The sequence below is a fragment of the Globicephala melas genome, chromosome 13 (genome assembly GCF_963455315.2).
Source record: "Globicephala melas chromosome 13, mGloMel1.2, whole genome shotgun sequence".
In the NCBI taxonomy this organism is placed as follows: Eukaryota; Metazoa; Chordata; class Mammalia; order Artiodactyla; family Delphinidae; genus Globicephala; species Globicephala melas.
Window position 1 is genome coordinate 51,898,345 of NC_083326.1, and position 21,786 is coordinate 51,920,130.

At 42.9% G+C, this 21,786-nt stretch overlaps 1 protein-coding gene and 1 long non-coding RNA gene across 3 annotated transcripts in view; one reads left to right on the forward strand and one right to left on the reverse strand.

Moving 5' to 3' along the window:
• Positions 1 to 21,786, forward strand: part of LOC115845040 (uncharacterized) — a 76,023-nt gene that overhangs the window by 52,668 nt on the left and 1,569 nt on the right. The window contains exon 5 of one of the 2 annotated variants that reach the window (XR_009566470.1): positions 20,166 to 20,275. The exons of the other annotated variant lie outside the window; for it this stretch is intronic. This is a non-coding gene — a long non-coding RNA (uncharacterized lncRNA). Of the gene's footprint in view, positions 1 to 20,165; positions 20,276 to 21,786 lie in introns of those variants that run through there. 2 annotated transcript variants of the gene reach the window in all.
• The window catches only part of COLEC12 (collectin subfamily member 12), a 185,518-nt gene that overhangs the window by 21,904 nt on the left and 141,828 nt on the right, over positions 1 to 21,786 (reverse strand). The window contains exons 3-5 of the mRNA XM_030842605.2: positions 21,356 to 21,478; positions 11,692 to 11,790; positions 9,903 to 10,949 (exon numbers count right to left, since the gene is read on the reverse strand). Coding sequence (XP_030698465.1) covers positions 9,903 to 10,949; positions 11,692 to 11,790; positions 21,356 to 21,478 — 1,269 coding nt within the window. The remainder of the gene's footprint in view (positions 1 to 9,902; positions 10,950 to 11,691; positions 11,791 to 21,355; positions 21,479 to 21,786) is intronic.

Consider the following 21,786-nt stretch of genomic DNA (forward strand, 5'->3'; position numbering starts at 1 on the left):
GATCTAGTGGTCTTTTATCCACAATCTGATTTTTTTTTTCTGTTTAACTTGATGAGGCTTATTAAACAGCCAAGCCACTTAGTAAAGACACGGAGGGTGGGTTTTCATTGCCAGATCAGTCTCCTTTAAAAAAAATAACTTAGAGGCTTCCCTGGTGGCACAGTGGTTAAGAATCCGCCTGCCAATGCAGGGGACACGGGTTCGATCCCTGGTCTGGGAAGATCCCACATGCCGCAGAGCAAATAAGCCTGTGCACCACAACTACTGAGCCTGAGCTCTAGAGCCTGTGCACCACAACTACTGAAGCCTACGTGCCGTAACTACTCAAGCCCGTGCACCCTAGAGCCCATGCGTCGCAACTACTGAGCCCACATGCTGCAACTACTGAAGCCTGCATGCCTAGAGCCCGTGTTCCACAACAGGAGAAGCCACCGCCATGAGAAGCCCGTGTACCACAACAAAGAGTAGCCCTTGCTCACCGCAACTAAAGAAAGCCCACGCACAGCAACGAAGACCCAACGCAGCCAAAAATAAATTTTAAGAAATAATATTTAAAAAATAAAAAGGGCTCTCACTCATAAAAAAAATAACTTTGTGTAGTTGAGAAATAGTGTCTTACAGATTATTAGTGGGTAAGGTGGCATGTGTGTTCCTCCACAACAGATGTAGCATTATGGAAGATTCTAGTGGAACAATACTGACAATAGGCCAAAACAAACAAACAAAAATCTAATTTATTTAGAATAAGGGCAAAAATAAAAGTAACTTTTTTTTTTCCCCTCAGCTACTTTTGTTTGGTTTATGTTCTACGTTTAGCCTTAAGAAATCCAAATAATGAGGAAGCTCTGTTGGGAAATTCAAGTGCTTTAGAAATTCTTTGTCCTTATCCTCTTCGTGGATTTACCAATAATCAGTTTCTTGATCACTCACGTCTGGGGTTGGTGCTATACTTGCAAGTTACGGGAAATGAGTTCACTTGCAGCCGTGAAATAGTGCCCATTCTGGGGCCTGTCTCCCTGTTCTGAATGTTCTGACAGACCCGTGACAGGGACTTGTATTTGTTCCAGAACACCCTCCTCTGGTTTCCAACAGAATTCCAAAGACATACAACTCTCTCTTTGCCTCCTCACGTGAATCCAAGACCTCCCTTACCTGGGGTGACAGCTTTTCGTGAATCTTCTTTCTTTCTGGGGTCGGGTAGTTTATCGTATTCAGCTGTTTCCCTCTGAACCGAAGTTGTGCTTGAATGGCCCTACCTTCTCCACATAGAATCGTGGCTTATTTTAAGAACAGCATAAAAACACGGATCCCACAGTCAACACAAAATACCAACAGATGCTAATTTCCAGATCTTGAGAAGGAAGGGAATAAGACACTGGGAGAAGATGCAAAATTTTGCCTTTGATAAAGTCTAAAATCCTACTTGTGATGGATTTCCTAGCTGGATTAGCATAAAAACTGAAATTTTCATATGAAGCACTAACTACATCCATCATAAATAGGTTATCTGTCTCTCTCTTTAAGATAAAGTTTTATATTCATGGCTGTGGATAAACTCCTAGCAAGCACACTATTATCAACGCATGTCTTCATCCCCAGCTGCCCCATCCGCAGAGCTAGAGCAGGAGGCTGGCGCTCTGCTTACAGACGCTGGGCTATGTGAAAACGTATTCTGTGTGTCCCATACCTAGGGGATTCATTCATTCATATACTTGGCTCATTAAGACGGTACTTTGCTCCTTAAGACATAGATATTTGCTAATCATTTCTTTTTAAAAATCATTAAGAGGGCTTCCCTAGTGGCGCAGTGGTTGAAAGTCCGCCTGCCGATGCAGGGGACACGGGTTCGTGCCCCGGTCCAGGAAGATCCCACATGCCCGTGAGCGGCTGGGCCCGTGAGCCATGGCCGCTGAGCCTGTGCGTCCGGAGCCTGTGCTCCGCAACGGGAGAGGCCACAACAGTGAGAGGCCCGCGTACTGCAAAAAAATAAATAAAAAATAAATAAATAAATAAAAATCACTAAGAAAAAGAGCTAAAACCATTTCAGAAGTCAGCACTGGATCCCCCTACAAAGCCGATCGTTAATGCCATGAGTATATCTTCCTCTAGGCCCTGGGATGCTGGTACTGCTTTTGGCATCTAGATGATCCCAGGCTTTTAGGTATTACTTGAATCTTTTATGAGGCAGCTACTGAAGTGAAAATAAAATGAAATAAAATATAAGCCATCCATAGTGCCTTAAAACTGAGAACACTGAGATAAATGATGAGGGAGGTATTTATGAGCTCATGTGATAACAATTTGAATTCAGACTCAAGAAAATGTAACACTACATGTGAGGCAGACATGATGTCTCATACAGAAGAGCAAACTGGAGATTTGCTTCCAAGGCCAAGTGGGTGGCTGGCCTGGGATTCTGAAATGCCAGGATACCTATGTTGCTGATAAAGCCACCAAAGGCTCCAGAAATGCCTGTATATAACCGACACCAGAACTTGGAGCAACCGTGTTTACACTGCCAGCAAAACCTTCTCCCCAGGTTCCCAGGCTCCAGAGCCCAGAGCCTTGAACACACGAATCCCCTAAACAAGCAGCTCCAAAGAGGACAGAAGACTAAATCACTGTGCCATTTCTGCTTTAACAACCAAACTGCAGGCCTTGAGAAGGGCCCAGCCCTGTGTCCTATGCCAGAGATAACTTTCCAATTCGTTTTCCAACAAAACTGCTGGTGCCTAGCAGAAAGTAGAGAAACCACTTTAATTCTTACTGCCATTCAACATCTTGGAGAGACTGTTTTAGAACCACGAGTGGTTGGGTTGGAAGACAGAAGAAAACAGTAATATAATCTGACATATTTTTCTTCTTATTAAAAAAATCTACTTCGCATGCAATGAAATTAATCAAACATTTATTTAACACCCACATATGAAAAAGTGGTCCTGCTTCACTTAGGTGAAAAGGAATATACAAATTAAAAGGAAATTTAAGAGATATTTTTTGGCAATCATTTTGAAGAAGAATTTGATTCTTGACCTCATGTTCAAGACAGTCAGGCTTCTGGAAAGCCATGGAAGCTCTCTCTCCACAGAGAAGGATATACTTAAACCACTGTTTCTCACCAACTGGCCACGGTCTACATCGATGCCTTTGAGTTGCCTACTCTCAGGGCTCCCCAGACAAGTGGTCTTGTTTGGGGAAGAGTATCAAGAGGGGGTGGGGTCGACAGTGAGAGGAATCGAGGCCTCACGCCTGATCCACTTTGCTCCACGCCCTGTTCTGCTATGTGTGATGTCCAGCCTTCCCGTGCATCTTTCAAGGTCCAGATCAAATGTCAGTCTCTCACTGAAGCCTTAACTGATAGCTCTCCTGAAGGTAAACTCTCGTGTATTCAACCTCCCCAAACATGCCATCTTTCTCCTGAATCATGCGAGGGCAGCAGGGTACCGTGTGGAAGCATGGGTTAAGGGACCAGACAGACCCGAGTTTAGCACTACCTACCACTGACTAGCTGCTTGATCTTGGATTAGTTACGCAGGCTCTCCGTGCCTCAGCCCCCCTCCCTGCAAATGGGGATGCTGACGATTCCTACCTTAAGGAGCTATAACAATGAACAGAGACAACTTATCCAAGTGCTCACTGGCATGACTGGCATGTTGCAGACACTCAATAAAAGTCCATTAGGGACTTCCCTGGTGGCACAGTGGTTTGGAATCCGCCTGCCAATGCAGGGGACACGGGTTCGAGCCCTGGTCCCAGAAGATTCCACATGCCATGGAGCAACTAAGCCTGTGCGCCACAACTACTGAGCCCACATGCCACAACTACTGAAGCCTGTGTGCCTAGAGCCTGTGCTCCGCAACGAGAAGCCACCGCAATGAGAAGCCCGCACACCTCAACGAAGAGTAGCCCCCGCTTGCCACAACTAGAGAAAGCCCGTGCACTGCAACAAAGACCCAACGCAGCCAAAAATAAATAAAATAAAATAAAATAATTTATTTAGGGGCTTCCCTGGTGGCGCAGTGGTTGAGAGTCCGCCTGCCGATGCGGGGGACACGGGTTCGTGCCCCGGTCCGGGAGGATCCCACATGCCGCAGAGCGGCTGGGCCCGTGAGCCATGGCCACTGAGCCTGCGCGTCGGGAGCCTGTGCTCCGCAACGGGAAAGGCCGCAACAGTGAGAGGCCCGCATACCGCAAAAATAATAATAATGATAATAATTTATTTTTAAAAAAAGTGGATTAAAAAAATGAGTGAAAGCCAGGGGTCGGCAGCACCGAGTGTGATTCCTCTCCTGGGCTGGGCACCAGGAAGCCAGCAGTTAAGTAGTTTGGACCCACATGGTACAACTATAGTCCTTGTGCACATGAAGCTGTTGTTTTCCACAGCGATGTACTGGCTGGGGCTCCAGTGGAGGGAAGTCTTGGATAGGAACTGAACAAACTCACTCTTGGGTATGAATATTAGCTAACCCCCTGCCAGGCACTGCACTATTTTATTTACATTATCTCATTAAGTCCTTATAACTCTAAAAGGTAGATGCAGATGGGAAAACCGAGGCACAGAGAGGCTAAGGAAGTTGGTACTCGTATCCAGGGCTATCAGGCTCTAGAGCTTTTGTTCTCACCCACTAAACCTTGTGCTTCTCTCAGAACAGCAGGTGCAGGGAACTGTCTGATTGCACTAGGAGGATGTGACTTACACCTGCATGGCTTGCAGAGAATAGCTCAGGATGTGAGGTGAACTTGCCACCCAAGAGTGTGTGTTATGAGTATGAAGTCCTCCATGTGCCTAATTAGGATAAAAAGCATTACATTATTGGTAACAAAAAAAATAAGGCTTTCTTAAGGTTTGGGGGTTTATGGATGTAGAGATAATTGTTATCAGGATTCAACATATGACTTAATATCTAGTTCCACATTATCATCTGGCTTCAGTGCCATCTAATCAGTCAGCTTCAGCTTTCACTTCCTAATGAGGCAAGTGTCTCTTGTGGCTGAAATGTCCCAGAAGCATTAGGGTTCTTGAAGTGCACGTCACCAAGAATTTCCTGGAAAGCATCAGCGTATTCTGAATCTTGCAGAGGCAAACCCAGCATAAGCCAGTGTTAATCCCATCCTGCTCCTTCCTGTTTTATCCCATCTGTCCCTCATCCTCAGGGGTGGGATGTGCGTACAGAGAACGAGGAAAGGCGCTAGAGATGCAGGGGGGGAGGAAACGCTTGCATTTGGAAGTGGGGGTCTTCCCCCAGTCTCTGGTTCTCTTGGAATCGCCGGTGGGCATTCCCGTCCTGGAGGAAGTTGAACACATTGAATAGAAAGGGGGTGGCTTGGCTTGAGAAGTTTCTCAGGTCAACTCACAGAAAGTGCAGGTAATGAGAAGACCAAGGATAAATGTAAATGGGAAAGCATATGAAAAAAAGAAAATACCATTCAGAAACCAAACTCTGAGGCCTTTCAAAGACACTGAGCCAGGAACCTCACCCTAAGAGACATCTCCCACTTAATACGTCTAAACAGACCTCCCTTTCTGCATCTCCTGGTTGGTACCGCCATCCGCCTAGGTGCTCAAGCCAAACACTTAGGGGACACCCATTCCTCCCTTTCCCCTGCCCTCCATGGCTGATGCATCCGTGAGCCTCGTCCACCTGCAGGCAGCAGCCCCTAACCCCGTGTTTAGTTTCTGTCCACAGCACCCCGACTCCTAAGATGTACTGGTGCCTCTTGGCTGCCCCTTTGGGCTTGGGACACTTCGGGGAGGGAAATCCAGTGTCCTGTGCACCAAACGTAGTCAAGATGGGATTGGCACAGACTCCAAACTGCACAGCCCCTCCAGCCCGGGAATTCCTCACCCCGGTGGGCATGGCCTGTTGTCCAGGGAAGGGCAGGGCTGTCCTTGATTCTACCTCCATGATTCCTCCTGACTGAGGAGACCCACTTCTGTCATCTCCACTGCTACCATCCATCCCACGTCACCCATGACTGGTCCACTGCCCCTCACTGGACCCCTGCCTCCAGGCTCACTCCCCCAGAATCTGTTCTCCCCCAAGAGAACATTTATTTTTGTATTTAAAAACGTAAATATTTTTATATTTAAAAACATAAATATTTTTATATTTAAAAATATAAATCAGGTATGTCACCACCTTCCTTAAAACTCCCCTTCACACTTAGAATGAAATCCCATCTCCCTGCCCTCACAGGCTCCCTCGGGATGGCTGGGAGGGGGGCGTGCACTTGCTGTGATTATCAATGGGGTTCGCACCATGGGCTTTGCACTAGACACACTGGGCTCAGATCCTGTTTAGCTACTTAACATTTCTGTAAATTTAAGGAAGTTCCTTAAACCTCTCAATGCCTTAGTTTCCTCATCTATAAACAGGTGATGATTTTCTGAGTACCTGCCATACAGAGTGGGTGTTAGGACTCACCAGGATGGTTCATGAAAAGCCCTCATTCCTCTCACGCTCAGTATCAGCTGATAAAAATAATCAGAACAATGGAAACATTAACGAAGTTAAAGCCGGGCTCTGAATCTTCAACCATGAGCTTTTCATACCCTTCCTTAGCTGTTAAGCCGCACTGTCTGTAAACTAAATATGTCAGAAGTTTCCTTGTACAAGAGAAGTTAACAATTAAACCCATGGAATAATAAAACTATGAAATTTATAGCTGGAAAATATCCAGAATACCATGATAGGACTGCCTAAGGTATAACAACCTGCCTAAGGTATAACAAGAGACAATGAGAAAGCTCTTATTTTCTGAGGTTGCACGTCTGCTGAGATCTGCCCTCATTCTGAATTTAGGTTGAGGAAGAATAGGGAAAAAAATAAATCAAGCACTGAAGAACCTTCTGGTCATTTGAAAGCCCACCTCTTTATTCAGAGTATCATTCATACCTACAATACTCTGATGGGCACTGTCCAACCTTTCTAGAGTTGGGGCATGCCTATGGTTCAGGAAACCCATTATAGTCTCAGGCAACACCAATTTTTATAAGGAACATTATATAAAACCAAAATTTGGGCTTCCCTGGTGGCGCAGTGGTTGAGAGTCTGCCTGCCGATGCAGGGGACACGGGTTCGTGCCCCGGTCCGGGAAGATCCCACATGCCACGGAGCGGCTGGGCCCGTGAGCCATGGCCGCTGAGCCTGCGCGTCGAGCCTGTGCTCCGCAATGGGAGAGGCCACAGCAGTGAGAGGCCCGCGTACCGCAAAAACCAAAATTTATTTTCCTTTAATGAGTACCCATTAGTCTTTGTTTCACCCTCTGGAGCACCTCCGATGTCATTTAAAATCTCCTCCACATGCTGGCCTTTTGAATAGTTGTAAACAGCTGTCTTATTCCCCACTAAGCTGTCTCTCCTACAGGTTAAAGTTCCCAGGTCCTTCAGTCCTTCCTCACAGCACATCGTTTCTAGACCCCATCATCCTGGTCATATTTTTCCAAGCATGATGGTCTGTGAGTGCCCCTGTTGAAAGGGGCTCCCCAACATACGCAGTATCCTCCAGGAGTGGTTTTGCCATGCTGAAGGGAGTAAGATATCACCTCCCTCATTTTGGAAATCATATTTTTATTAATACGGTCAAAGATCACATTAACTTCCCTGGAAGACACATTTAGTTGCTTACAGTCAACTAAAATCCCCACGCTTTTCCTGCACACTTCCTCCAAGCCATGCCCTCCCATCAACACTAGTATTTGGTCTTTTCTATGTACGAGCAGGTCCTATAGGTCTTCCCTATTTATTTCACTTTGTTGGCATCTCTTTACTATGCCAGCCCCTGCAGATCATTTTGGATTATGATTCTATCACCCATTAAACAGTATATACAGTTTCATGTCACACAAGTATTGGATGACCAGGTCATCCACGTCCTCAAGCGAGTCCCTGCAAAGCTGTTGAGCAGGTCCCTGCCATCTGCCACCCAGATATGCCTCCAGGCTCAGAGGGGCTCATGAACTACCACTCTTTATACTCAGTCATTCAATAGTATGGCAGTCACACCCCAGGGTGACTCCCAATGACTCATGCCCTCGTATAATCCCCTCCCCTTAAGTATGGAACCTCTAACTTGCTTCTAACCAATAGAATATGGCAAAGGCGATGGGATGTCACTCCCTTGACTAGGTTACATTATATAAGACTCTGTCTTTGCCAACTAGAGTGAGAGAGACTCCCTTGCTGGCTTTGAAGAAGCTGTAATGTTTTGAGATGGTCACATGGCAAAGGACTGGGGGTGGCCTTTAGGACCTGACAGCCGATCTTCCAGTCCAAGCAGATGAAGTCTGCCAAGAACATGAAGGAGTGTGGAAATGAGTCTTTCCCCAGTCAAGACTCTGATGAAACCACAGCTCCTCGCTGAGACTGCAGCTGGGTGAAACCCTGAGCAAAGGACGCACCTGAGCTGTGCCCAGATTCCTGACCACAGAAACTGTGAGATGAGAAGTGGGTGTTTTAAGCTGCTGAGTTTTTAGTAATTTGCTATGCAGCACAGAAAATGAATACAACCAACAAACCCATCTAACTGGGCTATAAACCAGCACTGAGTGCTCCATCTTGTTCAAGGGTATCACTGCCAAGTGCCTTGGTGAAATCCAGATATGCTATTTTTCATTCTCCTAGTTTAAACAATATACTAACTCTGTTAACGTGAGGAAATGAGATTAGGTTCACCAGGCTTCTTCTTAGTGAATTCATTCCGATGATTATTGCATTCCTGAAAACTCAAAAATTATCCTTTTTATAATCTCTTCTCAAATTTTTCTTGGGCTTGAAGACAAATTCCCCATTCTACACAGTGTGTAGACTCTACCTTTATCCCCTTTTTTTGAAAATCAGGATTACTTTTGCTTATAGCCAGTCTCTTTTTGCCCTAAAATTCTCTTGATTTTAAGCTACGTGAGGGCAAAGACCTTCTGGTCTTCTTTGTACACCCCAGAGTGCCGAGCACAGCATCTTCCACTCAGTACTTTCAACTTAAACCCTGTGAAAATAGTTATGACTGAAAATACTATTAATATATGGTTGCTGCAAATCTTCAGAAGTAGGCTTAATCTAATCCAAAGACTTTCAATTTACAGGGATGATCTGGTTGAGAGCAAAACTCAGATTTTTATGTAAGTCCATTATTCCCCTCCTCTGTGGTGTTAACAGTTACTGTAATGGCCAACCATCCATCTGCTCGTGACACTTAGAAGTAGGAATCTCTTAATGGTAACTCCATGATCTAAAAGAATTAATCTTCCTTCCAAAGGAGTCTGATTTATAATGGCACTGAAATAGCTAGGCACTAAGAAAATCCAAGTTAACCGATCTTTCATCCCACAAATATTTAATGGAACACATTTGAGCACGGTCCACAAATTCTTAGTTATTTCTGCTTCCTTTCAAGAAATGGAGTTTAATTCCCTTCCCCCTTGGGTGTGGGATGGACTTAGTGACTTGTTTCTAAATTAGAGAATGTGGTGGAAGTGATGGTATGTGACTTTTGAGGCTAGGTCATAGAAGGCATCGTGGCTTCCTTCTTTCTGTTTCTCTTGGATCACTTGCTCTGGAGGCAGCCAGCTGCCATGTTGTGAGAACACTCAAGCAATTTCACATGGTGAGGAAACGAGGCCTCCTGCCAACAGCTGACAAGCCAAGAGCCATGTGAATGAGCATCTTGGAGGCAGATCCTCAGCCCCAGTTAAGGCTTCAGAAGACTGCAGCCCTGGCCAATATCTTAACCACAACCTCATGAGAGTTACTAACCATCTAGCTAAGCTAAGCTGCTCCCGAATCCCTGATCCATAGAAACTACGAGATAATACATGCTTATTGTGTTAAATTGCCGAGTTTTAGGGTCATCTGTTCCACAGCCATAGATAACTAATACAAACACAAATTCAGAATTTTCTCTTACCTTGTAGTATTGTAAAATTCTTGATGAGCTGACCATGCTTGGAGTCCACCAGCTTCATTTCTTCCATAATCACTGATAAGTTGGCCACTTCAGTGTCCAACCTCGACCTCATCAAATCTTGTTGCATCCTGAGAGAAACAGAATCCAAACGGATGTTGGCCAGTGTGTTATTCAAGGAGGTCAGATCATCCGTGTGTTTGGTCAGCGTATCCGTGCACGTGGTCCTGACTTCATTCAGGTTGCTGGTCAGTGTCCGTAGGTAGTGGGCCGTGTAGCTAATGTTGCTAATGATGTTCACAATGTCGGTCTCAAAGAGCTGGAAGCGCTCCTCCAGCTGGCTGAACTTGACAGCCGTTCTGTTCTCTGCATCCCTGTGTACATCCTGCAGATCTTTCAGGTTCTGCTCATTGGCTTGGGAGGCCGTAGTGATGTTGTCCATCTGCCCTGCAAAGGAGCTGAGCTGGCTGTTCATGTCCTCCAGGGTGTCATTGTTGGCTTTGGTCAAGGCAGAGTTATTGGCAGCCAGCGTCTGCAGGCTCTGCACTTTCTCCTTCAGCCAATCCGTGTCCTTCTTGGCTTGAAGGAAAACCTGCTGCAGGTTCTGGAAGTCATTCTTGATTCGCTGGATTGCCTGGCTTGTGTCATCCAAAGAGCGCTGCAGATTTGTGATGAGGTTCCTTTGCTGCACCTGGGTCAGGTTCAGGTTGTTGAGGTTCATGATGACCACGTTGTGAGAATACATCTGGCTCTGCAGGTTGCCCTGAAGCACACTCGTGTCTTGCTGCAGATTTGTGACATAGCCGTTATATGCCTGGAGGGTTTTGTTTACAGTGGTGATGAGGAAGGAGTTATTCTCCAAAGTTTCTTTCAGTTGACTCTGCTGGTCCACCAGCGCATCCCCGCTCACCTGTAACTTCTCCAGCGTATCTCTGTTCTTGCTAGTCTTTTCTGTAATCTCACGAAGTTGCTGACGCAGATCCAGAATGTCTGACCTGAAGGTGGAGAGTTCTGAGTTGGTGCTGAGAGCTTTCTTCCCAGTTTGGTCCCCTGGAATAAGACACGTGTGTTACTCAGATTGGTGGGATGGAGAAGTGTTCAGGTGAGGTCACAGATCCCAGAGACCTAACTGGGATGTGCTCTATTTCATACATAAAATTTGTGGGATATGCAGACTGCACTGCAGTAGTAAAATCCATCTCTCTGTTAAAACTGGGTCCTCAGAAATTGGAAAGGCTACTGAGTACTAGGACAGACTAACTTGGGTGAACACTTATCTCAAAGGAGGGGGAATTTTCCTGATTCTAGAGCACTGGGAAGGACGTCAAGAAGGCAATAACCTTCTGTTTAATTCATCAAAATTCCTTTTTAAAAAATTGAAAAAAATCACAGGATAAGAATAGGCTGGTATCTTTTATTTTTTTAATTAATCTCTACAATTTTTTATGAAGTTTAAAATATTTCAAATAGGAATTTACTGAGTATTTCATAAAAGAGCTTTTAATAAAGGGTATTTGTGGTTCTTTTTGATCAGGATTGGTCTTCAGGTTTTATGTGGCACACAATAGTGTTTTCTGGGGAGCGGAATTCAACTCCAAAATTGGTCCTTAACTTTAAAATTTTAAAGTCTTTGAATTAAATCATGAGGAAAGATTCAACACACAACATGCAAGTTTAAAGTCTTTCTGGGTGAATGTGAATTTAGAGCCATGTCATTCTAAAAAGCTGTGGTCATTTACATAGAGTTGAGTTAGGGGATTCAACTTAATAGTTTACTCTCATTGCAGATTACCTAATTTTTTCAGGTCGCTTTCCACTGCTGTGAGCTTGTCATCATAGGTTTGGCGAGATGTCTCCATGCCACCTGTAACACTGTCCATTTTCTCTACAACTAAGATTTGGAAATCAATGGATTAATACACACACCTGCCCATATTTTATCTTTCAGTTTCAACAAGAGAGCATTTCATTACAGAATAAAGGAAACAGAGTGAAAGAAAAAGAGTATAAAAGAAATCAAATATAGGGAAAAAGCCATTCTTTTAGAAAAATAAGTAACGTACTTGTCGTAAACCCTGGTGGTAGTTTACTTGGTTGAGAACTGTATGTTCTTAAAAGCTGTTCTCAGGATTCTGTATTGGCTTGGAGATTTTAGAAATTGTATGGAACTCATTAAATATTTTTTTGTATTATAGAAATCCTCAATCTGTGTTATTTTTTATACTAACTTCCATAGGTGGAGGCATAACACAATATTTTGTCACTTATCAGACTCCCTACCATTCTTGGTAGGTATAACTCGATTATATGGAAGGAGATTCCATGGCAAAGAAAATCTAGCTCAAGTCTATACATAAAGTTGTTGTAAAAGGGATGCAAAGTCAAGGGTGTTTGCTACTCTCTGTCATGAGTTCATCACTGAGGCCTGAAAATCTGCTTCTCCGTAGTGACAAGTGAATCTTTATCGGTTCCCAAGAAGATGCCTAAGTGGGTTTCCAAATAATAATTGACTAAGAAGACTTTTTTCCCAGCATTTTCCTGATTGTACATGATAGGGAAAGTTAGTGATGCAGTGTTAAAGCCACTGTCATTATTCATTCTCAGAAGGCAGTAATTGTCCATGGTTATGAATTTAAATTTACCATTCTAAAATGTCTGGGAATTGTCTCCTAAGGCAAAAGAAACAACAGCAAAAATAAACAAATGGGACCTAATTAAACTTAAAAGCTTTAGCACAGCAAAGGAAACCAGTGACAAAATGAAAAGACAACATACTGAATGAGAGAAAATATTTGGAAATGATATGACCCATAGGGGTTAATATCCAAAATATATAAACAGCTCATGCAGCTCAATATCAATAAAACAAACATGCCAATTAAAAAACGGGCAGATTGGGCTTCCCTGGTGGCGCAGTGGTTGAGAGTCCGCCTGCTGATGCAGGGGACACGGGTTCACGCCCCGGTCCGGGAAGATCCCACATGCCACGGAGTGGCTGGGCCCGTGAGCCATGGCCGCTGAGCGTGCGCGTCTGGAGCCTGTGCTCCGCAACAGGAGAGGCCACAACAGTGAGAGGCCCGTGTACTGCAAAAAAAAAAAAATAATAATAAATTTAAAAAAAAAACGGGCAGATTTATTATATAAACACCAAACTTACTTAATTATACTTTATTGTAATTTAAAATAGAGAATGAATATGTAACATATATGTATACACACACACATATATATATATATCTTTTTTTAAATTGATTTATGGCATCCTCGATGCCTCCCTGAATTCCAAAGTTGCAGTGTCAGACTCACTTTTATCTATTTCCTTCTCTTTATACCAGCCTTCATCTTTCGTATTATTGGAATAAAAATACCCAGGTCACTAAACTCTAGTCTATAAAGAAGAAAACTCTTACTCTCCCTAACAGTGATCCATCCTATGTCATAATCTCTTTCATCTTCTACCTTCTCTAATATTGTACCTATTCATATAAATGAAAACCTGATTCCTTCCCAATAACACCACTTCCCTGGAGGTCCTCCCTAGTGGGCACTGTAGGTATTGACATAATTGTTTACCTCTGGCACATCTTGATCCTTATCTTTGAAATATCTTTTAACCCTTTCCTCCTTTTGAAATCAGCATCACCCAATTTTACTCTACTTTTCTATCTTTGAGGCTATAAACCACAGAACTTCAAGACATGGTGTACCTTCTCTCTGATTTCAGCATCTTTTTCTTCTCATCCTCTCAATGCAACATTTCTTGAGACTTCAGTGTTTCCCTATTCATCTGGAATGGACGCATTTCAACAACTGTCTCTTGTTCCTTACAACTCAAGCCATGTCATTGTAACTCATCTTCCAGGAGATCCCCACCACCACCAAAAAAAATCCAACCAACCAACCAAACAAAAAAAAAACCAGGCAGAAGATCTGAACAGACATTTTTCCAAAGAAGATATGCAGATGGCCAACAGGTATGTGAAAAAAATGCTCAACATCGTTAATCATCAGGGAAATGCAAATCAAAACCACAATGAGATATCCCCTTGATATCTCATATCTCATTTACACCTTGACAGGTGTAAACCTGTCAGAATGGCTATCCTCAAAGTCTACAAATAACAAATGTTGGCAAGGATGTGGAGAAAAGGGAACCCTACTACACTCTTGGTGAAAGTGCAAATTGGTGCAGCTACTATGAAAAACAGTAACGAGGTTCCTCAAAACACTAAAAACAGAACTACCATGTGTCCAGTGATTCCACTGCTGGGTATATATATGAAGAAAATGAAAACACTAATTCGAAAAGATACATGCATCCCAATGTTCACAACAGCATTATTTTACAATAGCCAAGATATGGAATCAACCTAAGTGACCAACAACAAAAGAATGGCTAAAGAAGATGTGGTATGTGTGTGTATATATATATATATCTATCTCTCTCTATATATACATATATATACAATGGAATATGACTCATCCATAAAAAAAGAATGAAATTCTGCTATTCGCAACAACATGGAGGGACCTGAGGGCTATCGTGTTTAGTGAAATAAGTCAGACAGAGAAAGACAAATACTGTATATCACCTATATGTGGAATCTAAAAAAATAAAACAAACGAATATATATATACAAAACAGAAACAGACTCACAGGTATAGAGAACTAATGTTTACCAGTGGGGAGACGGGAGGGGAGAGGGGCAAGATAGGGATTAAGAGATACAAACTATGTATAAAGTAAATAAGTAACAAGGATAGGTTGTACAGCACAGGGAAATATAGCCATTATTTTGTAATAACTTTAAAAGGAGTATAACCTATAAAAAAATTGAGTCACTATGTTGTACACCTGAAAATCAACTATACTTCAATAAAAAAATAAAGATAGAAAAAAATAAAGTGTACTAAGTGAAAAAATAAAAATAAAAAATAAATGTCAAATAAGAGTATATCCCTCCAGAAGTAACTCCTGTGAGATCCAACCTCTAGCAGCTTGGTATCAAGTCTGACTGTCCCTCTTGGTATCGATAGCTTTTTAAAAAATAATGACTAATTTTTTAAGCATGAATATGTTTTATATACTACTTATCAGCCAATGGACCCAGTCTATTTTATTCAGCAAGCGTTCCACCCACGTGGGACTGCATGAGAAGATTCTCCAGGCTCCCATCAGGAAGCAGAAGTATGTTCCCACGCGTGGAGAAGCTGGAGAAGCTCGTCGTGCTCTATCTCAAGCTTCTATATAGTCTGATCATAATGAAATATGTGCTTTGCACCAAACGCTCTTTCTCCCCCAAGCCTTTCCATGCATGCTTCTCCCCACCTAGAATGTTCTTCCCTGGCCTCTTCCCCAAGCTAAGCCCTCCTTGCTCTTCAAGACTCAGCTGGTCACGTCCTGTGGGAAATCTTTGCTGAAGTTTATGTTGCAGGGGTCTCTCTCCCGATTATAGGACTCTCGTCACTGTGTTGTCATGGTTTCTCTACTCTAGGACCCTTTAGGGCAGGACAATTTGTGTTGGTTTTATCTCCAGCTCTTAGCTCAGTGTGTGGCGCGTAGTAGGTATTCATCACATACTTATTCATTACACCGTTTATTTAAATAAATGAGAATCTGCCTGCTGGCTGCTGAGGCCTGTGGAAAAAATCGACTGAGCTAGAGGTTATGCAAACAAACGTATAAACCAACCAATGCAGGGAGGCCTCGACACTGGCAATGAGTATGGCATTTAGTTGAATAATTATCGTTTTTTTAAGATGACTATATAAACACAGAGGTATAGTTATAAGAATCTGAGGGTTGTCTGATAGGCATGCACATTCCTAAATCCCTGGAAAATGGGAAGAACAAAATGTTTCATCTACATTTTAGCAAAGCTACCCTTTAAAAAAAAAAACAACGAATGTTTACAAGTTTAGGTTCAGTTTTGATCCTCAAATCAAACACATGCCTCAGTCTGTCCTCAAACCACATACAGGATCTTAAGTCCTGACCTTTTTTCCTGGAAGCCAAAGAAACCTCTGAATATGCTGACAGGCAGTCATTTTCTACCCTCTCTAATTTTTCTTCCATTTTACTTTTTAAAAACACAGAACTGTCACAGACAGCTAATTCAGGTTTGTATAGAGTAAAAGGAATAAATACGTTCATGAAAAAAACCCAAAAACCTGTTAGGTTTCTCCTTGGTGCTAGGAAACTCTTTGCCCCGCCCACAAGGATTATGAATTGGTTACATGCACCACTGCCTGTGTGTCTGTGTTTAAAAACACAGGATCTGTGTATAAAGCTGCAAACTTGAGGGCTGCAAAACTGGCAGCTTGCTAACTGCTTTAAAATACTAGACTGATGGAGATCCAGAAGTAACACTTGCTGTAATAGCACATAGCATTTTCGCTGTTTTTTTTTTACTCTTAACTCATTAGCACAAATTCTCTGTCAGGAAAATAGTGGCAGACCATCCTCTCTGACCCTGGAAACTCCCCATCTTTGGAGGGAGACCTCAGTTTGTAGATTGTTCTCATATGAGGAAAACAAACATGAAACACAGAAGGGTCACGAGCAGTCTGTTTTTTCACAAGCTCCCCTTTATTGGAAAGTGTTTCTTGACAGATTTTTTCTTCAAAGTATCATTGCTTTAGGTGTCATATCTGAAGTGTTGCCCTTCTTTAAGTACCCAAAACTCAATTCTCTAGGATCATCTGACAATAATACCTTTTCTATAAAAGCATGTTGGTATCATTCCTTGGCCTGGGCCACTAACCTCCTTCTCCCTCGTCTGGATTCCATCGTCCTTTAAGGTCTACTCCGAATCTCACCAGCCCATCGTGCTAAGCCTTGCCTGATGATCTGATTCCACACCAATGGACCCTTTATCTGAATGGCAATAAAAACAGCCTCTGTGGATTGCCTGCTCTTTGCAAGGTGCACTGCATCGTCACTGCAGTTAATCCTTATGACTGCTGTTATACAGATGAAAAAAATTGAGGCTCAGAGATGTTCAGTAACTTGTCCAGAGTGACAAAGCTTATTATTTTTAATTTTTGGGGGGGGTAAAAATCTACACTTTACTTTTTTAATTTTAAAATGTTTATTATTTTTTTGGCCACACGGCATGCAGGATCTTAGTTCCCTGACCAGGGATTGAACCCACGCCCCCTGCAGTGTAAGTGCGGGGTCTTAAACATTGGACCACCAGGGAAGTCCCTCACACAGCTTATAAGTGACTAAGTGGGATACCAGGCCAGGAGATCTAACTCTAAAATCCATGCTTGCTCTATAATTCTACATTGCCTTTCATCCAGTATTTCTTTTTCCTAAATATGGTTTCTTCCAAGAAAAGTCCCTTCAGGGGAAGGACTATGTCTTCTTTATCTTCCCTTTACAGTCATCAACCTCAGATGTTTACCAAGTATCTGCCAGGTTTGTGGCCCAGAGCTGGACATGGAGGATCCAAGAGACGTAGCTCATGGCCCAGGCCTTGGGGACAGGGAACAAGAGCAGAGCACAGAGCTCCTGCCGGGTGCTCACGAGGGTCTGTACCAGCCTGACTGTGGTCCTGAGAAACACGCCCCCTGCTGGTACCTGGGACTTCCCAGTAATGCCAGTTATGCTCCTTCGTGATGTAATAAAGACATTTCTACCTTGAACACTATTTCATATTTCATTACAAAAATACAGAAGGTCTGGTTATAGGGTGTTATCGTGGATTCTGACAACAGCTACACAGTGTGATCTGATGCACATCTGAAAGCCTACTTATCCAGCTGCAACTGCCACCTTGGCAGAGCCGAGCAGCAAGGCAGACATTTATGACTAGGAATGTTGCATCAGAGGAGGTTCTTACTGAAAAAGATTCAGATGTCTGTCTTTCATCTTCATCCTAATTCCCTTAAGGTAGATGCCTGCTGGGCAGGACCACAGACTAGGATTTTCCTGTTCAGGGAATGTTCTGGAGGAAAAATGACCCACTGAATTTAGGAGGTGGCTTCTGTCATGGAAGCTTCACTGACCGATGATAAAGAGTCCAGGACAGAGGGTGCACCAAGCTGTAACTGTCTGAGAATGTGCTTTCTGTAAAGTGGCTGACATGCCTCATTGTCACAGCCAGTGTACTGACCTGTCTGGGTGACTCAGCAATCCTCTGACTTGATCAGCAAATTCTCTGGAAGGAGCTTAAGTTACATCCTAACTGTAGCTGCATAAGTGACATAAAAGGAGAAGCAAAGAACAGTTTTGAGGAAAATACCATGGAATTGCCTTTGCAAACTCTGATAAAGGAGTTTCTATTTCACTTCCTTCCAACTTCTCCTCCAGAGAAACCTCTTTTTCACTGAATATTCTTTTTTGTTTCTTTCTTCCCTTTTTTTTTTTTTAAGTGGAGCGAGTTCCTCCAGACTTCAAAGGGAGATGTGTGAAGGGAGAACTTATCTTTCTGCCTCTTACCATGTTGGGTCACCAGAATCTTATCAGCAAGAAAGAGGAATCACTGTTCAAGTAAAGGGAAAACACATCTGGAAAATATCAGCATTTTAGCTCATTAAGGCTGTGTTTAAAGACAAAAATTGCATGTTGTGTTACCTTATTTTTGTCATTAGAAGCCTGAGGGATGGGGACCCTGAAGGAGGAAAAGAGGGGACTCCAACTTGTCTCACTCCCTCAATCCCTTCGCCCTTCATCCTGGCGAGATACACCCCAGAGCAGGCCAAGTAATCTTCAGGATTTTAAGCTTCTAGGTAGGGCCTTGAGTCGCAGCAATTGGCTTAGAGGTCCCTGGGCATTGATTGACTGCCTTTATAGAAGTCGGCCCTAATCTACAATTCAACCATCCAATTATCCATCCATCTTCTCATTAATTCATTTAGTAAACTTTATTGGGTAACTATTATGTACTATGAGCCAGATGCTAGTGGGAGATATGATAAATAAAAGAGAGTCTCTTGTCTTCGTGGAGCTTACAGTTTGGGTGGTGAGACAGACCCATTGGCCATAACGATATAGTGCGACAGGGGCTAAGAGTAAAAAAGGATGCCATGGGGACCAGCAGGAGGGCACCCAGCTCAGCTTTCAGGGGCTTCTTGCGGTACATGTGTCTGAGGGAGACATGAAGGGAAAGAAGAGAAAGTCATACAGAGAAAGGTGGAGAACAGGGAAAAGGTGTTCCGGGTGAATGGACCAGCCCACACAAATATGCCAGAGCCGAGAAGGGCTTTCTACTGTCATAAAAATGGAGGAAATATCTGTACTTTAAAAATAAACAAAGCCCCCTATTTTGTATCTTTCTGTATAATTCTTAAGGCATAAAGATCCTAGACCATATCTTTTTGCAGAGGTAAAAATGCCAAAATACCATACAGAGCTATTTCTTCGAACCTTTCTCATCTCTGTTTACTTTCATATCACATAGTGCTGAGCCCTAAAGATACCTATTAAATGACTGTTTGATTTCAAGCATCTCCTTTATCTGAGTTCACTAGGAAAAGTTGTCAAGTGAGTAATGACCTAAATGACCCAGTGAAAGAAGACAACCAAGCTGAATTACCTGGGACATAAAACACCTTCCTTTTCCCCACTAAGTTTCCTCCCCCGCCTCCCTCTGTCCAGCCCCGCCATGATTTAATAGCCTTTCTTAACACTTGCTCTGTTAATCCTAGGTTAGATTAACTCATCGCAAATGGATAGAATGACCTGGTAATTTTCCAAACTTCCATTGCCCAAGTTCATCAGTCAGCCCACTGCAGGATGCACACAATTTTCCATGGAAATAGCCTTAAAAGTGGACTTAACAAGCCCTGACTATACTGAGTATTTTTTAACATGTTTTGCCATTCTCATAGCTAGAGCTGTAAAAACGCAGTTATGAAGAAGCAAAGAACAGAGAGATTCAGCCACTCGCTACTGGGACCAACCTTAGGACAGGTGGCTCAGTTACATCATCTTTGCTCATCGCCATCACCTTGAAGAGTGGCATTACTATTGCCATTTTACAGATAAGAAATCAGAAACACCAAGGGGTTATGATTCATTCCCAGGTTACACAGCCATGCAGAGGATTTAGCGTGATGCCCGGCACGCCAGCGAGCACTTAATAAACATTCACGATTGCATTACAAATGGTGGACTCAAGAACTGGACCGGGACCGTCTGGCTCCAAAGCCCATTCTTATTCCAGTACATTGTTTTCTCAGGAAACCGATAAACGCTGGGAGAGCAGTGGGAGGAGTTACAAGCTGGAGGGAATTCACCTTGCATCCTTCTGTCCCCAGGTCAAGTCTATGGGGCAAGGAACAGAGAAGGGAACATGTGGGAATTCTCCACTGTTAATCTATCAGTGCCGAGGGAAGGCAGAACGAAGATCAACAGACCCCAGATCAACAGACCCCATGTCTGCCTCTTGCTGAAACCAGACATCACATCTATCTCGCATGTCTCTGTGAGGCTTCCATGGCTGTTTTCTTTTCTTTTTTTTTTTTAGATAAATAAATAAATAAATAAATAAACTTATTTAGGGCTGTGTTGGGTCTTCGTTGCTGCACACAGGCTTTCTCTAGTTGCAGCGAGCTTGCGGTGCACGGGCTCCTCACAGGCTCTAGAGCGCAGGCTCAGTAGTTGTGGCACACGGGTTTAGTTGTTCCACAGCATGTGGGATCTTCCCGGACCAGGTCTCGAACCTGTGTCCCCTGCATTGGCAGGCGTATTCTTAACCACTGCGCCACCAGGAAAGTCCCCCATGGCTGTTTCCTATAAAAGGGTTTATGTAGTTTGTGATTCTGAATCAGGGCGCCTTCTACCTGCGGTGTCTGGAACGGGGGGTGGGGGGGACCAACCCACTTTGCAGATCTGGAGGATTCAGGCAAAAATCCTCCACTGACCTTAAACCAGACATGTTGAAAGAATGCCTGATGTGCCATAAAGTACCGTTGAGGTGGTGGTGCCGCCTCTGTGTTTAATTTCTACAGGGTGGTATTTTTATGGGGGTATATAAACAGTGACCACAGTAAAGGTGTTGAAGAGAAACAAAAGGGAATTAATTGGCCAGTTCCTAGGTGAAGTAAGTCATATCTCTTGGAGGTCTTATCCTCTGTCAATACAGTTTTCCCATGTGCTGACTCCAGGGTTTTCGTGGGGCCTCTTAGAGATAAGATGGAAGAAGATAGAGGAAGAGGGAGTATTTGGAAATAAGTAGGAAAAAGCAACAAAGAGGAAAAAAATTTATAACTCATAGAGGACCATGATTATGGTTGAAATGACTCAAAAGGAATTGCTACTTCTCTCCTTTCAGGTTCCACAGCTACAAGAAGCTCAAGACACAAAGATGGAGCTTAAGATGTTTAAGTTTTGTTGGCAAGAGTTATATTAATGAAATACTTCACACTTGCCAATGTACTTGTTTTTTCAGGCTTAAATTAATGAAAGAAAACTTGCTGTTTGGAAGGAAAAAGGAAAGAGTACTTACCTTTGTATCCCAAAATGGCTACTGTGATTGTTAACAAGGCACACAAAATGTATAACAATATGATAGAAAACTTCAGTGCCCAGTTATTTTTACATTTGGTACATTGTGTTCCTTCCTGAATACCTGTAAGAAAAGTCAAATCTTAATAATAGTAACCAAAAACACATTTCAAAAGTATCTTTTTGCATTTTGGTTCACATGCCCTCTTATAGGATGAGTGGTATTTTAAAATTAAACATACTTGAACAACACAAGCACTTTAAATCTTGCCATTATATTATTATAAACGTATTTAATGACTTGAAAATAGAGAACTTTGTTTCATAGAACAGTTTCAAGATCACATTCCATTATGATAATTATAATTTCAATAAAGATCTCTACATGACAAGAGATTTAAAACACCCAAATCTACTTGTGTCAGCCATTAT